We start from the raw sequence: 27,158 nt of genomic DNA, 5'->3' as shown, positions 1-27,158 counted from the left end.
CCTTTAAAACATTAAATGTATTAGCTTCTGAAGCAGCCAAGTGCTCGCTTTAACTCACAAGTGTGTTATTCAGATTCTGGCAGTGAAAAGACTGATTTTTTTCAGATGCTCCATGGAAAAATAATATGCGACATTTGCAGTAATCTAGAAAATTTTATTATCTCTAATGCCTCTAAACTGCTCTAGAATTTCCATTTAAAATAATGAAAATGCTTAGGTTTTAAATTTTAAAAAAAGTAGCCAGTACAAAAAAAAAATAAATAAAATTGGGCATTATTAAATGTAACAGAGTTATAAATACACATACGCTTCCACCAGAAAGAATGGCACTGATTTATCTTCACAGCAAAGTGATTTATTTTGAGGAGATGTTAAATGGTCCCGAGAGGTGGGAGGGATGCTGGGCTGCTCTCCTCCAGGACCAGGGACTCCAGGAAGCCGAGGGTCCTGCGGATTCTCCTGGGGCAGGGGATGTGGAAGACGCGGAAGGCGGCCAGCAGCGCGGCCAGGGCCATGGTGCAGTCGTCGAGCTGGGCCAGCTCCTCCCTCCCCACGTACAGCACGAACTTGCACGAGTTCACATCGAAGGGATTTCTCACTTCCAGCACTGGCGTGGCCACCTTCACCTAAATTTGGAAAAAAAAAGAAAGGATATTTCAAATGATGTCACGGCATCGCTCTGGGGAAGAGATCGGAGAAGTAACCACGTGCAATGGCACTGCTTTTGTTGTCCCAAAGTCATGGTCGTTTACTCAGCCAATATACACACAGAATAGAGGGAATATCTATTTAAATTCAAGCTGGAGGGGAACAGATTTAGACTGGAGATTAGGAGGGGGTTCTTCACTGGGAGGGTGGTGGAGCACTGGAACAGGTTGCCCAGGGAGGTGGTTGAGGCCCTCAACAGGTTCTCCCCAGCCTTCCTGAAGGGAGCCTACAGGAAGGCTGGGGAGAACCTGTTTAGAAAGGCCTGCAGTGACAGGACGAGGGGCAATGGCTTCAAGCTGGAGGGGAACAGATTTAGACTGGAGATGAGGAGAGGGTTCTTCACTGTGAGGGTGGTGGAGCACTGGAACAGGTTGCCCAGGGAGGTGGTTGAGGCCCCTTCCCTGGAGATATTCAAGGAGAGGCTCAACGAGGCCCTGGGCAACCTGGTCTAGTTGGGGGTGTCCCTGCTGACTGCGGGGAGGTCGGACTAGATGACCTTTGGAGGTCCCTTCCGGCCTGGGCAACTCTATGATTCTATGATTTATTTCATTCCTGCAGAGATGGGTGCTGGGTGCTGATCCACAAAGCCAGCCCCCTGGCCTAAAAACCCTTTTATAAGGATCAAAACACAGAAATACACATCCTGAACTATAATTATGGGTTAGTACCTTATCTTAACAATCGGTTAGTACAGTCTCTCGCTTTCATTTAAAGTTACAAGGTCCTTTAATTGATGTGTGCATGCTCCAGCAGTGTGTGGGGGGTTAGTCCAGTTCAGCCTCCAGTTGAGTTGGGGGTCACCATCTCCCATTGCCACCTTTACCTTTCCCCTAGTTACTTCCAATTTTTTGTTGACTTTATGCCTTTTCCAGCAGTTGCCTGGTTTTCAGCTGGTGGGATGTTCCTCATTGTCAAGCTGCTGTTCTTCTTCAAGGGTATATTCATTAGCAAGGCATTTATGGCATTTATTGTTCATAGCGAGCGTCTGGTTGCACAGGGCCTTGTGACCTTTTTACAGCTCTTTGTTCTTACCTAGTGAGAGATTCTACCTTCTGAAATACATTTTAAAAGTACATTCTACCTTCTTAAAAGCACATCACTTTGAGTTCAGCTACTATTTCTGTGAATGTTTGCCTTCTACCCAACAGGCAAGCTAATGGCATCCTTCTCCAGGAACCACCAGGTGTCGTGCCCAGGCAGCTCCCAGGAGGAAGAGAGACCAAGGCTCTGTCTCCTACCTTCTCGTTCACCACAGCAAACAGGCTGGAGTCATCTCCAAAGACACCCGGCAGGAGTAAACACGCAGCAGTCATTTTCAGATCTGTCAAAGGCAAGGATTTGGACTAAATTACAAATGAAAACATCCCGGCACTGCAGTAAGGTCCTGGAAGAGCAGATTGCAGCTGATGAAATAATTAACAACTCATATTTGGTCCATTTTGAAGAGCGGTTTGTGCTGTCTTACCTAGTGAGAGATTCTACCTTCTGAAATACATTTTAAAAGTACATTCTACCTTCTTAAAAGCACATCACTTTGAGTTCAGCTACTATTTCTGTGAATGTTTGCCTTCTACCCAACAGGCAAGCTAATGGCATCCTTCTCCAGGAACCACCAGGTGTCGTGCCCAGGCAGCTCCCAGGAGGAAGAGAGACCAAGGCTCTGTCTCCTACCTTCTCGTTCACCACAGCAAACAGGCTGGAGTCATCTCCAAAGACACCCGGCAGGAGTAAACACGCAGCAGTCATTTTCAGATCTGTCAAAGGCAAGGATTTGGACTAAATTACAAATGAAAACATCCCGGCACTGCGGTAAGGTCCTGGAAGAGCAGATTGCAGCCAATGAAATAGCTAGCAACTCATATTTGGTCCTTTTTGAAGAGCGGTTTGTGCCACAGTGAAGGTGTAGGTGCCTCAGCTGGGGACCTGCAGGAGAATTCAAGTCATTCATGACATTTTGCTACTCAGTATTACAATTAAATTTCTCTTGCAATAAGTGAGTAGGCCTTTGGGTTGATTCTAGTGGAGTAAGAGTAACCCACCTGCCCCAAAACTCCTCTCTCCCCAGTAAATCAAATGTCTCTGGGGAGTCTGGTGGCCAAAGGACACCACCTTGAAGGCTGTGGTACCACCTGGTGCTGCAGGACCTCCTGGGATGTGGTACCCGCCACCCCACGGGTTCAGCTATTAATGACTGCAGCATCTTTTCTGCAGGTCAGGCTTCTGGTGTTGTGTGTTCTGCTGAACCTGTCTTCTCAGATATTTATTTGTTAGGTGCCAGGTCAAGTTGTTTGTAAGAAAAACCAGGAAAGGAAAGGCCTTGGGAATTTCCAGAGGTATGAGTTAAAATCTTTGTGTGCGTATTATGTAAGAGAAGGGGAAATTCCTTACAACCTCCATAGCTCTCTCTCCCCAGTAAATCAAATGTCTCTGGGGAGTCTGGTGGCCAAAGGACACCACCTTGAAGGCTGTGGTACCACCTGGTGCTGCAGGACCTCCTGGGATGTGGTACCTGCCACCCCACAGGTTCAGCTATTAATGACTGCAGCATCTTTTCTGCAGGTCAGGCTTCTGGTGTCGCGTGTTCTGCTGAACCTGTCTTCTCAGATATTTATTTGTTAGGTGCCAGGTCAAGTTGTTTGTAAGAAAAACCAGGAAAGGAAAGGCCTTGGGAATTTCCAGAGGTATGAGTTAAAATCTTTGTGTGCATCTTATGTAAGAGAAGGGGAAATTCCTTACAACCTCCATAGCTTTCTAAGGCCAAAGGTAGGAGTAGAAAGTAAGTCCATAAAGGCTTTCTGGCTTTGGCTGTTTGTTGACATTTTTTAGTCTGTCCTTTGTAAGAAAAACCAGGAAAGGAAAGGCCTTGGGAATTTCCAGAGGTATGAGTTAAAATCTTTGTGTGCATCTTATGTAAGAGAAGGGGAAATTCCTTACAACCTCCATAGCTTTCTAAGGCCAAAGGTAGGAGTAGAAAGTCCATAAAGGTTTTTTGGCTTTGGCTGTTTGTTGGCATTTTTTAGTCTGTCATGAGCTATTGAGTACTTGTGGTTTTAAGCTTAAAGGAAGAAAACACCGATATTTTAACCTACTCTGCTTGCTTACTTAAACAACCTGCTCATAAAAGGAGTGAAACTGCTGTAGGAAACACACGTGTTCGTACTCTGTCTGTGATTTGACATCCTGGCATTCTCCTTATTTGATAGAAAATGAGTGTCAGAGGTGCCCCTCTGGCAGAGCTGAGCTTGGGTGTAGGCACCAGCAGCTGTGGTTTGGGAAGGTTGGGAACAGGCTGGAGAGGTGGGCCCAGGTGAACCTCATGAGGTTCAACAAGAGCAAATGCAAGGTTCTGCACCTGGGCCGGAACAATCCTCACCACCAATACAAACTAGGGGGTGAGGGATTGGAAAGCAGCCCTGAGGAAAGGGACTTGGGGGTGCTGGTGGATGAGAAGCTGGACATGAGCAGGCAGTGGGCACTTCCAGCTCAGAAGGACAATCCCATCCTGGGCTGCATCAAAAGATGCGTTGCCAGCAGGTCCAGAGAGGGGATTCTGCCACTTTACTCTGCTCTGGTGAGACCTCACCTGGAGTATTGTGTGCAGGTCTGGAGCCTGTTTAGAAAGGCCTGCAGTGACAGGACGAGGGGCAATGGCTTCAAGCTGGAGGGGAACAGATTTAGACTGGAGATGAGGAGAGGGTTCTTCACTGTGAGGGTGGTGGAGCACTGGAACAGGTTGCCCAGGGAGGTGGTTGAGGTCCCATCCCTGGAGATATTCAAGGAGAGGCTCGACGAGGCCCTGGGCAACCTGGTCTAGTTGGGGGTGTCCCTGCTGACTGCGGGGGGGTGGGACTAGATGGCCTTTGGAGGTCCCTTCCGGCCTGGGCAATTCTATGATTCTAAGAACAGAGATGAGGAGTAACCCCTGCAACATTTTGTCCCCACAGAACGGCTCTCCAGATTTTTTGGGCTGAAAGAAGCTGAGCCAAACCACATGGAGGCACCCAGATCCCGTTGTGTGACTGTGTCACCCACTCACCAGAGGGACACATTTGGGAATTTACTCCTGCCAGGAGTCTCTGCAGAGGTGAGGTACGTGGACACAGGCAATGGTAACTGGTTCTTCCATTGCTTCACTGGGATGGAACAGCACCGCTCTTTCTGAAGGAAACTGTCTCTTTTTATGGAACTATTTCTCTTTCTAAACCAGAAAATACATTCTCTGCACGTATTTATAGAAAATAACAAGCCCTCTTTTACATATCTAGGAATACATAATTCTGCTCATCTTAAGACTAACTTTATCAAACCTGCATTTTTTTATTCCATAGAAAAAGTTTCAATACCTGACTGAATTCCCCAGTAGCTTATGAGCTTTCATTCTTCATGCTTCCCCATCACTGTATACTTTTCAAGCAACTGTGACATTTTAGAATGTTTTTGCAGTAAAACTAGAGCTAGTGTGGTTACATACGTAAGAACAATGAGCTACAGCAAAACTCTGAGAGTAGAAGATTTGTACTGACATTTCAGAACGTCTTCCTCTGTGTGTCGCTTCAGATTTTCCTGCAGCAGGATGTTAATTGGATTATTCCTCACTGCGCACAAAGATAATATGTTTTCGGAATAAATCTCCAAAATCTCAACTGTTTTCTTATAAATGTCCGTGTGTGTGAGAAGCTGGAACTCCCTAAAAAGCTGAAAGAAAAAGAAAAAATGTGCGTGATTGCAATCCTCAAACCCGAAACTGAAAACAGCACACGGGGTGCGCGCTTTGAAGACAGGATAAGACCAGCTCAGGAAAATAAGATTATAAACTGGAGGGGGTGGTTTTGGTTTTTTTCAAAGTAGGGAAGAAATACATCAAATCACACTGAAATACATCAGAAAACTCGCTGCTGTTGTGCGTGGCATGTTTAACACAGGGCTGGTGAATCTTTTAACGTGGGGTGAGCAGCCAAAATAGGAGTTGAATTAAAGAGAACAATGTTGATGGCTGCTTCACCAGAAACATCCACTAAAATACACGCCTACGGTTGTATCACATCTATAATGTAGGATTCAGTGTCACTATTAAAAATAGCTCTGGTACCTGATAAGGGCATCTTAAGAAAGGAAATAGTCTAAGAATCTCTTTTAAAGGTGCCTTCTGGCTGATCATCTTCCTCCGTACTTCTGCGGTCACGGTCATTCTGTTATCCACTTCTTCCCAGTTCCTCTGAGTTTTCATATATTCTTGCTTAAGCCACTTAATGTGTGCAGCCATTGCGCTGCCTTCCAGGTGAGCAGGTTCTTCCTATCGAGAAATGAAGGACAGAATCATAACAAATCATCTGTGCATTTTATCAGATGTTCTGTATGTGAGTTGAGTGTAGTCAAGCTCAGCAGAAAGTGCCCGTGGTGTGGTTTTGGTTGGTTTTGGTACCAGCCCTGGGAAGTCACCCTTGTATTCTAACAGTTATATTAAGGTCTGTTTTCATACACTGTTGTAGCCATCAGCCAAGTCTCCCAAGCTCAAATTACATATTTGAGGATATTCCTGAAATTCCTATCTCTGTTTTGTCTGGTTTGCCTCTTGAGGATATTCCTGAAATTCCTATCTCTGTGTCGGGTTTGCCTAATTGTGGTTTATTGGAAATCAGTAGGCAGTTCTAATGGTGACTCAGGGTTCAGCAATATTAGCTCTGCATCACCAAGAGAAATAGTATTTGCTTCTTACTGATAAAGGGTCCTAAAACCAGGACAACTAACTTCTCACATCTATGCAACTCAAGTATTTACCCCCCCAAGGAGACCAACTGAACTTAGAAAACTCTTAATGGAAAGTGTTATTTGAGCAGTCCAACTGCCCAAAAAGTTATTTATTGCTTGAAGGTAGTTAACAATCTTCCCAAAAATTGTTATTTTTGTCTCTATTGTAATTCCAAACCCAGTAATTACTAAGAAGAGGAGTGGCCAGAGCCAGGACTTCCCTGGAAGTGTTCAACTTGAGGAGTAACCCCTGCAACGTTTTGTCCCCACAGAACGGCTCTCCAGATTTTTTGGGCTGAAAGAAGCTGAGCCAAACCACATGGAGGCACCCGGATCCTGTTGTGTGACTGTGTCACCCGCTTGCCAGAGGGACCCATTTGGGCACTTACTCCTGCCAGGAGTCTCTGCAGAGGTAAGGTACGTGGACACAGGCAGCAGTAACTGGTTCTTCCATTGCTTCTTCACTGGGATGGAACAGCACCGCTCTTTCTGAAGGAAACTGTCTCTTTTTATGGAACTATTTCTCTTTCTAAACCAGAAAATACATTCTCTGCACGTATTTATAGAAAATAACAAGCCCTCTTTTACATATCTAGGAATACATAATTCTGCTCATCTTAAGACTAACTTTATCAAACCTGCATTTTTTTATTCCATAGAAAAAGTTTCAATACCTGACTGAATTCCCCAGTAGCTTATGAGCTTTCATTCTTCATGCTTCCCCATCACTGTATACTTTTCAAGCAACTGTGACATTTTAGAATGTTTTTGCAGTAAAACTAGAGCTAGTGTGGTTACATACGTAAGAACAATGAGCTACAGCAAAACTCTGAGCGTAGAAGATTTGTACTGACATTTCAGAACGTCTTCCTCTGTGTGTCGCTTCAGATTTTCCTGCAGCAGGATGTTAATTGGATTATTCCTCACTGCGCACAAAGATAATATGTTTTCGGAATAAATCTCCAAAATCTCAACTGTTTTCTTATAAATGTCCGTGTGTGTGAGAAGCTGGAACTCCCTAAAAAGCTGAAAGAAAAAGAAAAAATGTGCGTGATTGCAATCCTCAAACCCGAAACTGAAAACAGCACACGGGGTGCGCGCTTTGAAGACAGGATAAGACCAGCTCAGGAAAATAAGATTATAAACTGGAGGGGGTGGTTTTGGTTTTTTTCAAAGTAGGGAAGAAATACATCAAATCACACTGAAATACATCAGAAAACTCGCTGCTGTTGTGCGTGGCATGTTTAACACAGGGCTGGTGAATCTTTTAACGTGGGGTGAGCAGCCAAAATAGGAGTTGAATTAAAGAGAACAATGTTGATGGCTGCTTCACCAGAAACATCCACTAAAATACACGCCTACGGTTGTATCACATCTATAATGTAGGATTCAGTGTCACTATTAAAAATAGCTCTGGTACCTGATAAGGGCATCTTAAGAAAGGAAATAGTCTAAGAATCTCTTTTAAAGGTGCCTTCTGGCTGATCATCTTCCTCCGTACTTCTGCGGTCACGGTCATTCTGTTATCCACTTCTTCCCAGTTCCTCTGAGTTTTCATATATTCTTGCTTAAGCCACTTAATGTGTGCAGCCATTGCGCTGCCTTCCAGGTGAGCAGGTTCTTCCTATCGAGAAATGAAGGACAGAATCATAACAAATCATCTGTGCATTTTATCAGATGTCGTTTGTGTGAGTTGGGTGTTGTCAAGCTCAGCAGAAAGTGTCTGTGGTGTGGTTTTGGTTGGTTTTGGTACCAGCCCTGGGAAGTCACCCTTGTATTCTAACAGTTATATTAAGGTCTGTTTTCATACACTGTTGTAGCCATCAGCCAAGTCTCCCAAGCTCAAATTACATATTTGAGGATATTCCTGAAATTCCTATCTCTGTGTCGGGTTTGCCTAATTGTGGTTTATTGGAAATCAGTAGGCAGTTCTAATGGTGACTCAGGGTTTAGCAATATTAGCTCTGCATCACCCAGAGAAATAGTATTTGCTTCTTACTGATAAAGGGTCCTAAAACCAGGACAACTGACTTTTCACATCTATGTAACTGAAGTATTTAACCCCCCAAGGAGACCAACTGAACTTAGAAAACTCTTAATGGAAAGTGTTATTTGAGCAGTCCAACTGCCCAAAAAGTTATTTATTGCTTGAAGGTAGTTAACAATCTTCCCAAAAATTGTTATTTTTGTCCCTATTGTAATTCCAAACCCAGTAATTACTAAGAAGAGGAGTGGCCAGAGCCAGGACTTCCCTGGAAGTGTTCAACTCCAGGCTGGATGGGGCGTTGAGCAACCTGGTCTGGTGGGAGGTGGACTCCCAAGGGTTATGTCTTTATATTTAATAACCTTCAGTAGACTTTTTTTCCTTCTACTATTCATCCCAGTCACTCTTTCAACTCTCATGGACACAGGCAATGGTAACTGGTTCTTCCATTGCTTCACTGGGATGGAACAGCACCGCTCTTTCTGAAGGAAACTGTCTCTTTTTATGGAACTATTTCTCTTTCTAAACCAGAAAATACATTCTCTGCACGTATTTATAGAAAATAACAAGCCCTCTTTTACATATCTAGGAATACATAATTCTGCTCATCTTAAGACTAACTTTATCAAACCTGCATTTTTTTATTCCATAGAAAAAGTTTCAATACCTGACTGAATTCCCCAGTAGCTTATGAGCTTTCATTCTTCATGCTTCCCCATCACTGTATACTTTTCAAGCAACTGTGACATTTTAGAATGTTTTTGCAGTAAAACTAGAGCTAGTGTGGTTACATACGTAAGAACAATGAGCTACAGCAAAACTCTGAGCGTAGAAGATTTGTACTGACATTTCAGAACGTCTTCCTCTGTGTGTCGCTTCAGATTTTCCTGCAGCAGGATGTTAATTGGATTATTCCTCACTGCGCACAAAGATAATATGTTTTTGGAATAAATCTCCAAAATCTCAACTGTTTTCTTATAAATGTCCGTGTGTGTGAGAAGCTGGAACTCCCTAAAAAGCTGAAAGAAAAAGAAAAAATGTGCGTGATTGCAATCCTCAAACCCGAAACTGAAAACAGCACACGGGGTGCGCGCTTTGAAGACAGGATAAGACCAGCTCAGGAAAATAAGATTATAAACTGGAGGGGGTGGTTTTGGTTTTTTTCAAAGTAGGGAAGAAATACATCAAGTCACACTGAAATACATCAGAAAACTCGCTGCTGTTGTGCGTGGCATGTTTAACACAGGGCTGGTGAATCTTTTAACGTGGGGTTAGCAGCCAAAATAGGAGTTGAATTAAAGAGAACAATGTTGATGGCTGCTTCACCAGAAACATCCACTAAAATACACGCCTACGGTTGTATCACATCGATAACGTAGGATTCGGTGTCACTATTAAAAATAGCTCTGGTACCTGATAAGGGCATCTTAAGAAAGGAAATAGTCTAAGAATCTCTTTTAAAGGTGCCTTCTGGCTGATCATCTTCCTCCGTACTTCTGCGGTCACGTTCATTCTGTTATCCACTTCTTCCCAGTTCCTCTGAGTTTTCATATATTCTTGCTTAAGCCACTTAATGTGTGCAGCCACTGCGCTGCCTTCCAGGTGAACAGGTTCTTCCTATCAAGAAATGAAGGACAGAATCATAACAAATCATCTGTGCATTTTATCAGATGTTCTGTATGTGAGTTGAGTGTAGTCAAGCTCAGCAGAAAGTGCCCGTGGTGTGGTTTTGGTTGGTTTTGGTACCAGCCCTGGGAAGTCACCCTTGTATTCTAACAGTTATATTAAGGTCTGTTTTCATACACTGTTGTAGCCATCAGCCAAGTCTCCCAAGCTCAAATTACATATTTGAGGATATTCCTGAAATTCCTATCTCTGTGTCGGGTTTGCCTAATTGTGGTTTATTGGAAATCAGTAGGCAGTTCTAATGGTGACTCAGGGTTTAGCAATATTAGCTCTGCATCACCCAGAGAAATAGTATTTGCTTCTTACTGATAAAGGGTCCTAAAACCAGGACAACTGACTTTTCACATCTATGTAACTGAAGTATTTAACCCCCCAAGGAGACCAACTGAACTTAGAAAACTCTTAATGGAAAGTGTTATTTGAGCAGTCCAACTGCCCAAAAAGTTATTTATTGCTTGAAGGTAGTTAACAATCTTCCCAAAAATTGTTATTTTTGTCTCTATTGTAATTCCAAACCCAGTAATTACTAAGAAGAGGAGTGGCCAGAGCCAGGACTTCCCTGGAAGTGTTCAACTCCAGGCTGGATGGGGCGTTGAGCAACCTGGTCTGGTGGGAGGTGGACTCCCAAGGGTTATGTCTTTATATTTAATAACCTTCAGTAGACTTTTTTTCCTTCTACTATTCATCCCAGTCACTCTTTCAACTCTCATGAAATCCTACCTTCCATAAGATCCTTCCCACTGTAGTTTCATAGCTATGTCATATTCTGTCTTCAGCCACCACTTTGCCAGCCAAATTATTCCATATATAAAAGCTGGCCTGTGCTTTCAATTATCCTTTTTATTGTCTTTGCTTATTTTCTAATTTCACCTCAGCCTTTATGAAATGGGCACAGTACCACTTCAAATACTACTTGAGATGCTGGAACAGCACAGGTGCATACAGCAGAATAATGAGCTCCCTTTTGTGTCTTTCTTAAAATAGCTATGTCATATTCTGTCTTCAGCCACCTCTTTTCCAGCCAAATCATTCCATATATAAAAGCTGGCCTATACTTTCAATTATCCTTGTTATTGTCTTTGCTTATTTTCTAATTTCACCTCAGCCTTTATGAAATGGGCACAGTACCACTTCAAATACTACTTGAGATGCTGGAACAGCACAGGTGCATACAGCAGAATAATGAGCTCCCTTTTGTGTCTTTCTTAAATAATTCTGAGCCTTCAATATACTCTTTTTTCTTGAGTGCTGCTTAGCATTTTCTTTGGCCTGATACGAAAACATCGTTTGTGAATGGTAATAATAAGCTCAGAGCCCACCACTGTAAATGCTCTTAGGAGTGGATTTTCCCCTCATGCATTGTTTTACATCCATCACTATTGAACTTTATCTGCTGGTTTTTTGCCCTGTCACTCAGTAGCATGGGGTCCTTCTGCAACCCTTCAGTCAGTCTTCTGTCTTCAGTCCCCTTAGTACCATCACCAAATGTGATCAATCAACGGTTCTCCTTTTCCCACATCATTTGGAAATACATGGTACTGCATAAACTAAGCATTAATGATCTTTTTCGCTGTAATTCTTTGTTCTATCTTTTAAATGTTTATCCATGTGAGGATCCTGCTTATCCCCTCAGATTATATCACCTCCTTGGGAAGGCATGTGGTGAAATCTCTTCTAAACTTGAAGTAAACTATAACAGCTGGATTTCCCATGTCCTCAGGGTTGTTGAATGCTTCAAGGAACTAATGAGTTTATGAAGAATTACTTCTGTTTACAGAAAAATCTGTTGATTCATTCCCAATGTGTTCATCTCTTGGGTCTCCAATACAGTTCTTGCCAATTTGGCCAGTAAAGGAGGCAGGTTTCTTGGTCAGCGAGGTCCCTCCTGAAACTCTAGAAGCTGGCATCAGGTTAGCTCCTTCCAATTTCCTAGGATCATGTTTCATAAGAGAAATTATACATCACAATTCAAAAACTACCTACTTTATCATTGAGCATGTCTAAAATTTTGCACAAATATCATCTGCTCCTGGGAATGCGTTACTGCTCACTTTCACAGATTCACGGAATGCTATGGGGTTGGAAGGGACCTCTGGAGATCATCCAGTCCAACCCCCTGCCAGAGGAGATCCACCCAGAGCAGGTCCCACAGGAACGTGTCCAGGTGGGTTTGGAATGTCTCCAGAGATGGAGATTCCACCACCTCTCTGGGCAGCAGCTGCCAGGGCTCTGCAACCCTCACAGGAAAGACTTTCCTCCTCATCTTTAGATGGAACTTCTTATGTTCCAGTTTGTGCCCGTTCCCTCTTGTCCTGTCCCTGGGCACCGCTGAAAAAAGACTGGCCCCATCCAGGAACACCCACCTTTTAAGTATTTATGGGTGTTGATCAGATCCCCCCTCAGTCTTTTCTTCTCCAGACTAAAAAGACCCAAGTCCGTCATCCTTTCCTCATCAGACAGAAGTTCTAGACCCCTCATCATCTTCATAGCCCTCTGCTGTATCCTCTCCAGCAGTTCCCTGTCTCTTGACTCCAAACTGTTACTATTGGCTCCTCCTGTGGGTCTGCTTCCAAGTCTCCTACCCATAGAGCAGGAGCTTCTTCAGCCACCTGATGTGGAGCACAGCAACCCCTTTCCAGAGGGGCTGCCACCATTGGGGCCTTACTTGTAGAGGCAGAAAAGCAAAACAACCTCAACCTGGTGTGCTGTGACCACCAACGAACTCATGGGGTTGCTTAGAAACAAACACCCAGGAGAACAAATCGTGACCTTTAACTCCAGCTTATCTCCATCCCCCTCATCAAGGCAAACAGTGCTCCAGCTGATGGACTTTCCACGTAGTCAGCTCTGTCCTTGAGAGCTAGTTTAGCTAATGACATTATTTATTAGCTAAATGAGACCATTAGACATTTGTGTAGGCATCTAATGCAGGTGACCAATGGAAATAGGGCAGTTGGACAAGGAAGAATTGCTCTAATGGATGTACATTCCCAGCCATAAAAGACATTTTAAAACTGGAAGTAATAGAGCTCCAGAAATGTACCAAGTCTGTGGTAGCACCGTTTGGAGACCAGTCAATGCCAGTTTTCTACTGGCCTTTCTGCTGTTTCAGAGATTACTTCTCACTTGTTGAAGTGCAGTGGAAACATCACAAATAACGTATCCTGAGGATGGGTGGTGGGAAGGATGAAGTAAAACACCTGGGCAAGGTATAAAACTGGGCTGTTTGCAGTGAAAGAGCAAGTGAACGCTGAGTTTCAGTGTTGGCATTAGCAACCAAGGCTGCTGTGATTTGGGGGACTCCTTTATCTATGCACAGTGGCAAATCTGTGCCTTTTTATATCTAATCACTTCCTTTCCTTTTACCTCTGGGCAGTTTCATTCCTGCTGGGGAATACAAACAATATACTGTAGGAAATAGAGCTATGCAAATATAGATTATCTGGTAATTGGGGAGAGAGATTTACTACATAATTGCATATTTCTAATTCCAACTGATTTAACGCAAGGGGTGCACATCTATCATTCCAGAACCAAGGAGAGGAAGGGGACCCCACTGGTACATTAAGTGGAAGGGCAGTGATTGTCTTTAGCAGAACCAGTGTGGAAATGGAGAACAGTGAATTTAGGTGTTTGTGGATGGACAGCTGTTTTCAGCCACCCTCGCTGAAAAGCTAAAGGGTAAGAGCATTCTGATGTGTGCTGTTTGTTATTTATTTGAATTAAAATATGCTTAGAAAAGCTGAAGGTTTTCGATAGAGCAAGAAAGTTTGGCAACACCTGAATTTATGAAGCACAAGTTATTTCTGACCCCAGGTTTTATTAGATTCTAACATCAAAAGAAGTTTTTTGCTTTTAATAAAAAATTTAAAAATGGCATGCTTGTAGCAGAACATATTCTGTGTGTAACTTGCTTTATAACTCAATTTCCATTATCTTCAGCCCTTCCTATGTTGCAAACTTGCCTTTTTTTTTCTAGCAAAGTGCAATGACTGAGCATTAACTCAGTCACACTAAATGCAGGATCCACTTAGAATGTTCTTTTTATCTCCTTTTAGCTTTTAGTTCGTGAACAGGTTGATTTTTAAGGTAAATAGAAAGGTAACTGAGAGGTGGCTTTCTGCTGGAGGAAAGAAGTTACCTCCATGGGGTATCATTTTGCAATGTGTTTTAAAAATTATTAGAGAATGAATTTAAGTGGGATTTAAAATCTTTTATAGTTAACCTTAACGTTGCTGGTGTGAATGGGAAGAATCTGGGTTTGGAAAGCTGGTTCATCAACCTGTCTCTCACCCCGTTGCATCCTAATTTAGGGAGGACTATGGATCCTCCCCCTTTTAACCATCAAAGAGAAAAAGCTGGTGATGGCACAGCAATATTCCAGTAAAATTGTGACAATAAGGTTAAATCTCAGTTATTCCAATACACTGCAGAAAGGCAATACTATCCAGACCGAGGCCAGGATCTCCTTTCTCTGAAGAAAAGAAGGAAGCCAAAGGGAACAGGTCAGCACACGTGCAGGAGAGAACCAAAAAAATAGCCTTTTTAAATGAGGACTCCTTCATTCTTGATGTCACCCAAACTTCTCTGGCCACATTTTCAGTTGTGTCACCAGTAACACTCATTTCTCTTGCAGTGATAAGGAGAAGGTTAATTGGTGCTTTTTGATTATTTTTTTTTTTAATGTAGAACTTTGCCTTATGTGGCAATGTACATACTTAATTTTTAAATAATAAGTTTTATTTTTTAAAAAATAGCCTTGCTGGAGGAAACGAGAATTAACCTTCAATGCCTTTATTTTTTTTTTTAATGTAGAACTTTGCCTTATTTGGCAATATACATACTTAATTTATGAGAAATTTATTTTTAAATAATAAGTTTGATTTTTTTTAAAAAATAGCCTTGCTGGAGGGAACAAGAATTAACCTTCAATGCCTTTGAAAAACAAGCTGCGTTTTTGCCACGAGCTCACGAGGAATACTGCAGAAGGGAGAAAATGGTCAAAAGGATGCTGAGAGGAAGTTAAGGAGGCAAACAGAGGAGATCCAGCACTTGTAGGTCAGTGTACCCGAGGGGATGGTCCTGCCAAGGCTCTTAGCCCTTTGGTTGGATTCACACACGAAGGATGACAGCAGAAGGGACCCATCCCCCAGTGCCCAAGCCCACGACCACCCGTAACATCTTGGTATCTCAGATATCTGTGACTAAAGCCAGTAGATCTAGGAGCCACACAGGTCATGGGGCTCTCTGCTCATGCCCCAGATGACTTTGGACAGTCACCTCCAGTTAACGTTCACAGTTCTACTTGGAGCCCTCTACAAGCAGATTGTATTAAGACTCTCACATAAAAGCAAGAAAACATCTATACATAAAACAACTGGACTCCAAATCCCTGGTGTAGGACAGTTAGTCCTTTGGTCAGAGACAGGCGTTAAAGGCCAAATTCCTTCATGTCGTTTTGGTGGATCTTAATTTTTTTCCAGTTAGTCCTTTGGTCAGAGACAGGCGTTTAAATAAAGGCCAAATTCCTTCATGTCCTTTTGGTGGATCTTAATTTTTTCCCAAGATACAGCTAGAGATTATAACACCATATTCTTGCCAAAAAGCCTCAGCTAGTGGGGCACTTCTGTTAGCCAAGGAAGTGAAGCTGCTGCATCTTTGTGGGGAAGAAGGGAGCGATTCTTACGCATGATGTGTGTCACCAAGGACTGAGCATGCAGTTACTGTTGGAAGCCAGCTTCATAAATCCTAGAAGTCATTAATGTCAACACCAAAGCAACACAACTGCCTAATCATGGAGTGATGAAAGCTCCTCTGGTGAGGACAGCAGGCACCTCTGGCTCTTTACAAGGGTTGACACCAGCTCCTGAATGGGAAGTGTAGCCTCGCTGTTGCTAATGACAAAGATCAAGATCTCTTTTTTGAAGAACACCAACAGGACCTACTGGCTCCTCAGTCTGAAAGAGAATTCATATAGGACCAGTAGAGCTAAAGGGATGGATATGGGGACATGGCAATGCATCCTGTTCACTGCCAGCCATGGATTCAGGTCCCTCACCTGGGATGCTTTGGGAAAAGTCCTTGGATGGAGACTAATCTGCTTGCTGGAAAGGGTAGAAACCATGCGATGGTCATGAGAACCATCTCCTGGAACAGCAGTGCCACATAGAAAGGATCAGGAGCTTTGTCCCTACAATGGGACAACCCACATTTCAAACTTGACGTTGTCTCACAGAACAACAGAGATGCTGAATGACAGAAATAAGGTGAAGCACAAGATGTACACCAGGAATCTGCATTTAAAGCTTTTGCTTTGACTCTAAAAGCATTTTAAAATATTAGCTAAGCAACACTGCACACTGTCAGTGCAGATCAAAGTTTTAGTGGAAAAAATGCCATTACAGGAGTACAGCTGCTGAGTGATCATCCGAATGTGCACGCTCAGGTTCTGGCTGTGCAGACATCCCAGCACTGGCTTTGGAGACCTCTAATCTTAGAGGAGAAGGGGCTGTCATCACCCCTGCTTCATGTCCTTACAGCATCCACAGCATAGATGGTACCTGATACTGTACCTGCCAATAGAGTCCCTCAACCACAAGACTTCAAATAATAATTTGAATATCATTTGGTTTTGTGTGTGGTACTGGCTTCTAGACCAAATATTTACTTTTTGAGGCCAAGACTCTTTGTTTAGCAGTTTAAATTTATCACAAAGGAGCTAGTGCCAAGGATTGGCATAAAGGTGCCTTTATGTGCATTCCTAAATATACAGAGTTAAGAACCCCACCCTGCATTCGTTTAAAAGAATACTAAACAAACATCTTGTTCAGCTGTGCACCTTTGTAGTGACATAATTTAGGATGTCAGAGCCGAGACACATTTAAAACCAAGGAAGTTACAAATCCCTCAATTATATGGACTCATTCTTAAGCCTTAATAGGCTCCGCAAGTGTTAATTCTTGCATTTATGTATGTTCAGGATACAGGAAAAGTGAAAGAAAGGAAAAGTTGTTCAGAGACACTCAGCATCCTCTCACCTCCTTCCAGTTTAACCCTTATTTGCTTACAACAAAAATGCCTAGGACTTTAGAAGAGATGAAACCTGCTTTCTTCATCTTCAATTTCTCAAGTGAGCAAGGGATGACCAGTCAAACAAGGGATGTCAAACAAGGGATGACCAGTGATGGCCTTGGGCAGTGCAGATAATAAGAGTGGTGCTTCCTAGTTTGCAGACACACAAAGGAGCACAGTTAACGCCTTCTCCACCAGATAAATTATGTTGAGCAGGCAGCTCCTACAGAATCACAAAATTATATGGGGTTGGAAGGGACCTCTGGAGATCATCTAGTCCAACTCCCTGCCAGCGCAGGGTCACCCAGCACGGGTCCCACAGGAACGTGTCCAGGTGGGTTGGAATGTCTCCAGAGAAGGAGACTCCACCACCTCCCTGGGCAGCCTCTTCTAGGGCTCTGCCACCCTCACAGGAAAGAAGTTCCTCCTCATGTTGAGATGGAACTTCTTATGTTCAAGTTTGTGCCCATTCCCTCTTGTCCTGTCACGGGGCACCACTGAGAAGAGACTGGCCCCATCCTCCTGACACCCACCCTTTAGATATTGATAAGCATTGCTGAGATCCCTCCTCAGTCTTCTCCAGGATGAACAGCTCCAAGTCTCTCAGCCTTTCCTCAGAGAAAAACACAATTCTTACTTTACAGAAGTTTCAGCTCTTAGACATAAGCCTCTACTGTTTTTATTCTGACTGGAGGTGTATAACCTAAAGCAGAATGGCAATATTGCAGGTAAAAAAAAACAAACTCCAGTTCTCCAGGAATGGGGAAAAAAAGTCAAGGGTCTGGCTATAGGACAAACTCTATACAAAATGAGTGTAAATAGGATGAGATCACTGTTCTCTTCTTTACTGGCTGGTGGCATTTCCATCAGCAGAGGAGCTGAGAGACTCAGTTGAGCACCAGACCTCTTACCTCTGCTTGCAGCTGGATGTCATCAGGCTTGTTTTCAGCAAAGGAAGATTTCCTGGTCTGTCCTCGCCTGTGGCCAAACTTGCATTTGTTCCTCAGGACTTGCTCATCATCTTCAATGGGTCTCCGCACATATTTGAAACGATCTTTAAGGGCCCGTTTCCATAGTAACTGCACGTGGGGGGGAAAAAACAATAATCTGTCATTACCAGGATCTCTCAAGCATTTGTCCCATTCCTAAAGCAGGTCACTTTGTTTTATCTAACTCTATTTTATAAAAAACTGTCTGCCACTAAGCAGAAAAAGACTCCTAGGGTGGCATCAGTGTACTGGCACATCCTTATGGACAGACAGACAGCTGTTCACCTGCAGTCCCTGGCTGGGCATCCCGTTTTATCTAACTCTATTTTATAAAAAACTGTTTGCCACTAAGCAAAGACTTGTAGGGTGGCATCGGTGTACTGGCACCTCCTGGTACATCCTTATGGACGGACAGATGGCTGTTCACTTGCAGTCCCTGGCTGGGCATCCCATGGTGGGACCCAGCTGTGGTGACTACCAAGACGTGGGGAAGCAATCACCAAGCCAAGGCTGCTAAAACTTTTCTTCAGGCAAAACCTGCCGCTCTGGATGTTGAAGTGTTCTCAGATCCTCAAAAACAACTGCTTATTCCAATTATCGAGGGGTTTTCAACAGTCAGAGATATCAGAAATTAGAGAAGTGACTGTAAGTGACAGGACATGGCAAGAGACATTCAAATAGTGTGTACCCCATTTTCTAAAATTGACTCCAACACTGTACTCACTTGATGCTATACTCAAGCCTGGACTGATTGACATACTAAACCACAATATAAACAGAAGAACGATTACTCCAAATTTCTTACCAAAATGGTGTCCTTCATTAATCAACATCATACGACTTTAAGGGTTAACTTTGGTGTAAACCAGAATTGAGTAAAAGTAGGCTAAGTAGTACAGTGCCTATCTTTGCAGCAAGTTGGATAGAATCATAATACTGTCAAGGTTGGAAGGGACCTTTCAGATCATCAAGTCCAGCCATCAACCCAACACTGACAAAAGCCACCATTAAATCATGTCCCTCAGCAGCATATCTGCCTGGCTTTTAAATACCTCCAGGAAGCCCATTCCAAGGCTTGACAACCCTTTCAGTGTAAAGGGTTCATGTATTAAGCGTGATGCCTCCCTTTCTCACCCACGAGATATGGATGGGAGTGTCTCTTCAGAGGTGGTGGTGAAGGCAGTGTGACCTTGCCTTTCTCCTGCTGAACGTACTGCTCCCACCTCCCGAGGGTTCTACTGGACTTAGAGGTCCTCAATCCTAAAAGCAAGAGCTCCATTCATGGTGAAAGACAGCAAGAGGAAGAGGGATGAGAACACAGCCCCTGTGGCATCTTCCTCAGCTCTTCAGGAGCCAGAACAGGAGTCACTTCATCACTAACCTGAACATAACAATTGAAAATCCAGCACAACAGCTCACCCAGGCTTCTCATGAGGCAAATTTACAGGCTCGAGTGTTACACCCCAGAGCTGTTTTAAAAAGCAATAACGTGACTGCATGCCTTGAAAATCCCATTCGATATCCCCCTGAACCATTAAGGTTCCTAAATACAGTTCTGGGCCTGTGCATTTACATTTTGATGCAAATACCCCACCGTTATATGCCTGGCAAAATTTATTTGGAACATTGTTACTTCAAGGCTATTAAGACACAAGCGACCGAAAACCTTAGCTTAACGCTTCTCTAAAGCATTCAACAGATGTTAAAAATATATTAAAACATGATCTTCCCAGAATATATTAGCAGCTGGCAATTTAAATACTCCCTTAGTCGAGTTTTGCACAGTTGCTTTCTTTGGGAAGCCTTTGTGTGGCCAGAAGACATTTTCGCGTATTCTTCCACATGAAAGAATATGCTGACACCTCTACGGAGCTTTAAATATCCCTCAGAGTTCAAAACACTCAGCTGTTTCATCCTCCTGTCCTCAGATAAATTTAGAGTTTTAACTAAATCTGTTTCTGTAATAGGATTCTCAGGAGCTTGGCCAAGTCCCTTCTCACGTACCTGTTTCATGAATGAGGCTGTCAGCACATAAATTTATGGGGTTTCCCTAGTGGGTAACGCATCCTCCAAAAAGGATGCTTTCATTACTATTTTTGAGCTGATAACTTTATTTTCTATTAATTCCCTCCTCCCCTTACAAAAAAAAAAAAAGGCCAGGGAGGCTTACAATGCTTGCAAGGGAGCAGAGGGATTAGTCTGTGTCTTTCTGACATAGGAGGGAAAGGATTACACCGGGATTAAAAGCAGGAATTTACTAGCAAATCAGTATTTTGTGTGTGGTGGTTACATAAACGGGGCACGTCGGCACCGGGATCCCGGGTTTCACCAGCACCCCAAGCCCGAGGATGGGAGAGAGCCCTCTCTTTTCCTTCCTCACCCAAGGTTTTCTTGAGACCCTACAATTTTCAACACTTTGGCTGGAATGGAATGAAATCCGGGCAGCGACTCTTCCCAACCGCCTGGTTGTAAACCTTGTAACAGGAATAAACACAAATAGAAGAGTCTCCTGCAAGTGGCCAAGAAACTGTGTGATGCCAGTTTTCTTTTCACACCTGTGACTATGACCTTGGCTTTTTCTATATAAAATATAATGTAATGGTTACATTATACATCAGAAGTCTAATAATCTATTTCATTATTAAATGGAGATTTTTTTTTTCTTTTTTAATGTGTTAGCTTAGGATAACGTTGTTCTTTAAGTAGAAGGAAACATTGTGGAAAAAATTCCATAGGTAATCAATTTAAGAACTTTTTTTCCAAAGGCTAATCTTGGAATGGGGTGAGGAAATTAATTTCACTCTGAGTGCTCCATAGACCTCTTAAATCAGTTTTGCCTTTAGCATAAAATGTTTGGGTTTTTTTTTTTCCTTATTTAGAATTTCAGAGAATCCTTTCTTAACTACTGCTTCTAGAGTGACCTAATAAATAACCTTCTTTTAAAATTCATAGTACATAAGTAGCTTATTCATAACATTATTTGTAAGTTTACTCATTTAGGATTATTATCATCACCCTGACTGCATTACATTGGATATCCTTTGCAAAAGGGCTGAGGGCACAGAAGCATATTTTCCCCTCCTGCAAAATTAAATGGGAAAACCTTTTAACCAAGAAAATAGAATTATGGATAGTCTACTAATAAATCTTGAAACACTGAACCTTTAATGGCCTCTCACCGCAACGGTGTGAGACTGAAAATACTGGACTAAGTGTCTACATAATGCACACATTAAATTGCTTGTTTAAAATAGTTTGGATTTAAAAAGTGTCCCGTATTTTGGGGAAAAAAAACCCCAAACGACAAAAATCGGAATGTTCAAAGTTTTGCAAGTAATTTTTTTCTTTTCATGAAAATGCTGGTGTGAATTTGGGCACTCTGAGATTTGGTTTTTTGTTGTTGCTCCTCTATGGTTTCCAGCAGATCCTTCCCCTTTCCAATTTTCCAGGCCATTTCATCTCCATGAAAATGTTGCAACAAAAGTCCTGACATATCCAATTCAAAGTTTCTCCAAGATTTTCACTATGTCAGGTTCTTTATGTTCTAATTTTCTGAAGAAAAAGCTAATTCTTGGGATGTCAAGATCTCTCATGGGATGAACTTCTCCTCAGCCAGAAAGCCCACCCGTGCTACCCACAGCTGTCCATACCTGCCGTGGAAGAACCCAGAACAGGGTCCACTGCGCCCTTCCAGCAGCCAAGACACATCCATTTGTAGTGAAGGGCTCCAAACCCATAAGGCTGATGAGTTAAAAATAAAATCATGCTACTGATGGACCTTCTCAGGGCATCCCACTGAGAACCACTGCAGCCCAGTAGACGCGCTGGCTGCTCCTCCACCCCAAAGGGTAAGAAACTGCTTTCCTTTTAAGCATGAAATTTAGAGTTTAGCTGAATCTAGGAACATAGACGTAGCACAGAAATAAATAAAGAGCAATAAATTAATGTCATTAACAATAGAGTGGGGTAGAGCATTTTGCGTGGTGGAAAGGAGAACCCCCAATGGCAGAACTGAGCTCCAGCACCCCCAAGGGAACGCAAGGCCTAGTGCTCCAAAGTCTTTCCAGCCCTTTTGGTTTTTTGAAATGCACTCAACTATTTCTTTTTTCCTGTAACTTTGACAGGAAATTAAAAGTCTGAATACTTGAAAATGTGCTTGTGGGTATTCTAAATAAACGCGGATAACTTTAATCAGTCCTGGAAACCACTATTCTCAAGGCCTGCCCAGTTGAATTGACACGTTCAGTAGGTCCCTTTCTCCAGCCCTACAAGCCTAATTTTTCCTAATATCCATTCTTAACCTCCCCTAGCACAACTTGAGGCCATTTCCTCTTGTCCCATCACCTGTTCCTTGGGAGAAGAGACCAACCTCCCCGGCTACACCCTCCTTTCAGGGAGTTGGAAAGAGCCAGAAGGTCTCCCCTCAGCCTCCTTTTCTCCAGGCTGAACACCCCCAGCTCCCTCAGCTGCTCCTCACCAGACTTGTGCTCCAGACCCCTCACCAGCTCCGTTGCCCTTCTCTGGACCTGAGGGCTTCATTCTTCATTCTTCTCCCCATCCCTGTCTTTCAGTTAGGGGGTTGGGTACCCCAGAAACAACTGGTCTTACTATTAAAGACTGAGGCAAAGAAGGCATTAAGTACCTAGTCCTTCTCCTCAGCCTTTATCACCATGTTTCCCTCCACATCCAATAAAGGATGGAGATCCTTCTTAGCCCTCCTTTTGTTGTTAATGTGTTTATATAAATTTTTTTTTCTTGTCTTTTATGGCAGAAACCAGATTAAGTTCTAGTTGGGCTTTGCCCCTTCTAATTTTCTCCCTGCATTACCTTATAACATCCTTGTAGAAAAGATAAAAGAATGGTGGTTAGCCAATTTTTTTTGTTCATTTGTTTCTTAAAGCTATGTGAATTCAGTTTTCACTGCGAGCCTCACGCTGAGTAGCTGTGTGTATGTTGTAGGATTTGTTTTAAGCTGTTGCTGTTGTAACACAACTGTCTCAGAGCAAGAAAAAAAGTATTTATAGCCTTTATGATCATGAAGGAAGAACAGAATGTCTGGCAGTAGGGCCAATAAAAATAGTAATTCACCTGCATCCCCTCATCCAAACTTCACTTACACAGATATACACCTTTAGTGCCTTTTTTCCTGCCTTGAGCCATGGAGAGGAGCTGGCTCAGGAGCATTAGAGTGGCAACACTGCTTATTCCAGCTTCCTCACTTATTTATGGTGATTTCTTCCAGATACGCTTTGTAGTAAGCAGGAGAGAACTATCAAAAGATAAGCAACAACTCCAAATCCTCTGCCCCATCAGGTAACTCCTGCCACCCTCAATCCTGGGACCCATCTGGGAAGGGATAAGCCATTTCCCAAAGAATGGGGTTAGAAGCAGTTTCACGCAGTCTATGGCCCTGCTGCAGTGAAAGCCCTTTGAAAACCTAGTTTAAGAACTGCTGTGTAAAAACAGTTTAAAAAAAAATTAAAGGCTTTAAAAAGGCCTTTGGACCCACCCAGAATGTCATTTCGGCTCCCATGGACAAAGGGAGCCAGATGAAGCCATGGCATTACCCAGGACCCCAGCCGGGGACCCCCACTGGGGCATTCAGAGAGGAATCCTGATGGAAAATAAGGGTGGACCGATGCTTTCTGATCCTTCTGCCCCCTCTCTCCTCTCCGAGATGTGTTTGTTTTCCCTAGTCCCTTCCCTCCTACAGCGCCTGGGCTCAGAGGAGAACCAGAATAGCCATTCCTTAATCCTCACTTTTTTTAGTTCTCAAAATTGTTTTGCTTTCTGCGGTGGCTGCACATGAGGTATATATTTATATACATTTAAAGCTAACAATCCCCACTGAGTCTCACAAGCTTTTACAGGATGCTATAAACGTATCACATGGCAAAGCAGGGATGTGAAGTCAAGAGGTGAATGCTGTCCCCCGAGACTCCAGATATGTATTCTGGGTCACAAGAGTGAAAAAACATAGTTCAAATTTAAGTCATCTCCTTCCACTGTTTTCTCTTATGACCCCACTGAGATCCTAACCAGGGTTTTTAGCTAATTTTTTTTTTAATTAGGCCTAGATGCCCAACATACCTAACCCATGCTCTAGCTAGATACCTAACACACAAGCAATCACGGTGCATTGCAAGAGCATCAGGGGTATGTTAGTCCTCATACAGGCAGTTTTCTAAAGGCTTGGCTTCTTTGTTTTTAAAAACAAAACTAAGCCACATTTTCTTAAATTTATCCTTTGGGAGAAGTCAAACCAGAAAGAAACCATACCCAACTAGGAACCAGGGACTTTGTGTACAGGTCTGCGTGATCTCACAGTGGCTTGGAAGAGTGGCTGTAACTGGATTAGCCTTTAATTAATACAGCAAAATAAGAATGTGATTTGCCAAAGATGTCAAAGTGCAGCTTACAGCTCTGAACAGAGCCAGTGTATAAGAAATTGATATTGATTTCCTCTGCACTGGGTTCTTTTCTTGTGAAGAAAGCCCCCACCCGTGTATCCCAGATGGAGGACTCTCTACAATACTCACAAAGCCGTTCCCATCTTCATCGAGGAAGGGGTACGCCTGCAGCAGAGCGTTGACAACAATGTTATATTGCTGACTGTTTGGGTACCTATGCACACAAGAAGGAGATATAAAAGAAATATGTGGTATTCTAGACGGTATTAGACACTGCCTGGAGTCTATACTGACAGATGTTACAATTACTATTTCCCAGACTGTCAACTCCCCTCCAAATAACAAAAGGAACAGCTTTAAGGTTTGTATGAAGTCCTCCTGTTGGCTTCACACCCTTAGATCCCTCTATTTAAGCAAACATTTAAAAGGTTTGTATGAAGTCCTCCTGTTGGCTTCGTGCCCTTAGTCACCTCTAAGCAAACATTTAAAGAGAATCATAGAATTGCTTGGGTTGGAAGGGACTTTCCAGATCATTAGAATCATAGAATTGCTTGGGTTGGAAGGGACTTTCCAGATCATCGAGTCCAACTACCAACCCAACACTGACAAAACCCACCACTGACCCATGTCCCACAGCACCACGTCTGTCCAGCTTTAAAATACCTCCAGGGATGGGGACTCCACCACTGCCCTGGGCAGCCTCTGCCAAGGCTTGATAACCCTTTCCGTGTACAAATTTTTCCTAATACCCATCCTAAACCTCCCCTGGTGCAACTTGAAGCCATTATCTCAAGAAGAGGCCAAATCCCACTCTCTCTACACGTCCTTTTGGGGAGTTGTAGAGAGCGATAAATGGCTTCACATTCAGTTGAAAATTAACTTCTGCAGGCAATTGGTAATGCCCCCACATAAATCTAACAGTGTGTACTCACAGCGATCCTTCTAGGTATTTTGTCATGTCTGCTTGTAAAAATTCAATAATCCTTATTCTCATACTGTGATCAGGGCATTTTTTTTCTGCCAACAGGCACTTGACGTCGTAAGGGAAGTCTGGCAAAGCATAAGAACTTGTCCACTGCAGCGTCTTGTATCTTGCAAAAAATGATTTCAGATTTTTTCTGTAAAATGAAAAAAATACATCACCATGATGATCTTCTTTTTCTATGGGAATGCAAGAGGGAAAGAAAAACGCAAGCAAAAATTCAACTTCCAGAGGGAAGTTGTTGCTATCGAAATTTGAGGCTTGCTCTCTTTGTTTCAGCATAAAGAACACCCTCAAAAGCTGCAATCAAAATATCTGGGGTTAAAACCAGATGTCAAGTGTGAAATGTTTTAATGAGTGGATGCTGAAAGGTGGTCACTAGTTGAAAGCAGAAGGCAGAGCAGAAGTCCCTGGGGACTTGCTACTGTTGCAAAATAACTTTGTCATCATCTGTAATGGGTTTCCTACCATTTCTGCTGCCTTACTTGTGAAAATAAGCTAAACCACTTAATTTAATCAAATGCTATAGAATCATAGAATGGTTAGAGTTGGAAGGGACCTTAAAGGGACCTATACACAGCATTATGATGATCCTAAGGGTCTTTTCCAACCTAGATGATTCTATGATTCTATTAGCTAAGAGTATCCTCCCAAAGGTGAAAGCAGCGAAGGGATGAAGGTTGTTGTCATCAGCATGTGGCTGGAAACAAAGCAGACATTAAGTACCCACAGCTCTGGTCCCAAGAAGACTGTCAGCACCGTTTAGAAATGGCAGGCAGGACATCATCACCTGGCTACCCAAGGGCTTCTCGCCTCCAGAGAGCCTGCTAGATGTGAATTCTGAAGAAACATGGGGAAAAGTAGAGATAAATGGAGCTGGAGGACAATCAATAGCCACCCGAAAGGAGGATTGGCTCTGGCAGCCCTAGAAAGTAGTCAAGGCCCAACCAAGAAAATTTCAAATGAGAGGTGCCAAAGACACCTGAGGAGCCCTGTTATGTATGTGGTATCACTTGCTTTAATTTAAATCATAGAATCACAGAATTTCTGAGGCTGGAAGGGACCCTTCAGATCATCAAATCCAACCATGAGTCTAAGTCTGATAAAAAACCACCACTAACCCATGTCCCTCAGCACCGTGTCTGCCCGGCTTTTAAATACCTCCAGGGATGGGGACTCCACCACTGCCCTGGGCAGCCTCTGCCAAGGCTTGACAACCCTTTCAGTGACAAAATTGTTCCCAGTATCCAATCTGAACCTCCCCTGGTGCAACTTGAGGCATTTCTTGTCCCATGGCCTGTTCCTTGGGAGAAGAGACTGACCCCCCCCGGCTACACCCTCCTTTCAGGGAGTTGGAGAGAGCCAGAAGGTCTCCCCTCAGCCTCCTTTTCTCCAGGCTGAACACCCCCAGCTCCCTCAGCTGCTCCTCACCAGACTTGTGCTCCAGACCCCTCACCAGCGCCGTTGCCCTTCTCTGGACCCGCTCCAGCACCTCAATGTCTGTTTTGTGGTGAGGGCCCCAAAACTGAACAGAGCCCTCAAGGTGGGGCCTCCCCAGGGCCCAGCACAGGGGACGATCA

General features: G+C 43.2%; 1 protein-coding gene across 1 annotated transcript in view; it reads right to left on the bottom strand.

Annotated features, from left to right (window-relative positions):
- Nucleotides 1-275: 275 nt before the first annotated feature.
- The window catches only part of SAMD3 (sterile alpha motif domain containing 3), a 33,095-nt gene continuing 6,212 nt past the window's right edge, over nt 276-27,158 (bottom strand). The window contains exons 5-11 of the mRNA XM_014942613.1: nt 25,529-25,714; nt 24,726-24,810; nt 18,109-18,276; nt 9,854-10,057; nt 7,311-7,482; nt 2,380-2,462; nt 276-626 (exon numbers count right to left, since the gene is read on the bottom strand). Of these exons, the coding sequence (XP_014798099.1) occupies nt 372-626; nt 2,380-2,462; nt 7,311-7,482; nt 9,854-10,057; nt 18,109-18,276; nt 24,726-24,810; nt 25,529-25,714 (1,153 nt within the window). The 3' untranslated portion in view covers nt 276-371. The remainder of the gene's footprint in view (nt 627-2,379; nt 2,463-7,310; nt 7,483-9,853; nt 10,058-18,108; nt 18,277-24,725; nt 24,811-25,528; nt 25,715-27,158) is intronic.

Source organism: Calidris pugnax, unplaced genomic scaffold, assembly GCF_001431845.1.
Source record: "Calidris pugnax isolate Ruff unplaced genomic scaffold, ASM143184v1 scaffold86, whole genome shotgun sequence".
Lineage (NCBI taxonomy): Eukaryota > Metazoa > Chordata > Aves > Charadriiformes > Scolopacidae > Calidris > Calidris pugnax.
Note: the sequence above shows the minus strand (reverse complement) of the source record. Positions and strands in the feature narration are given on the sequence as shown.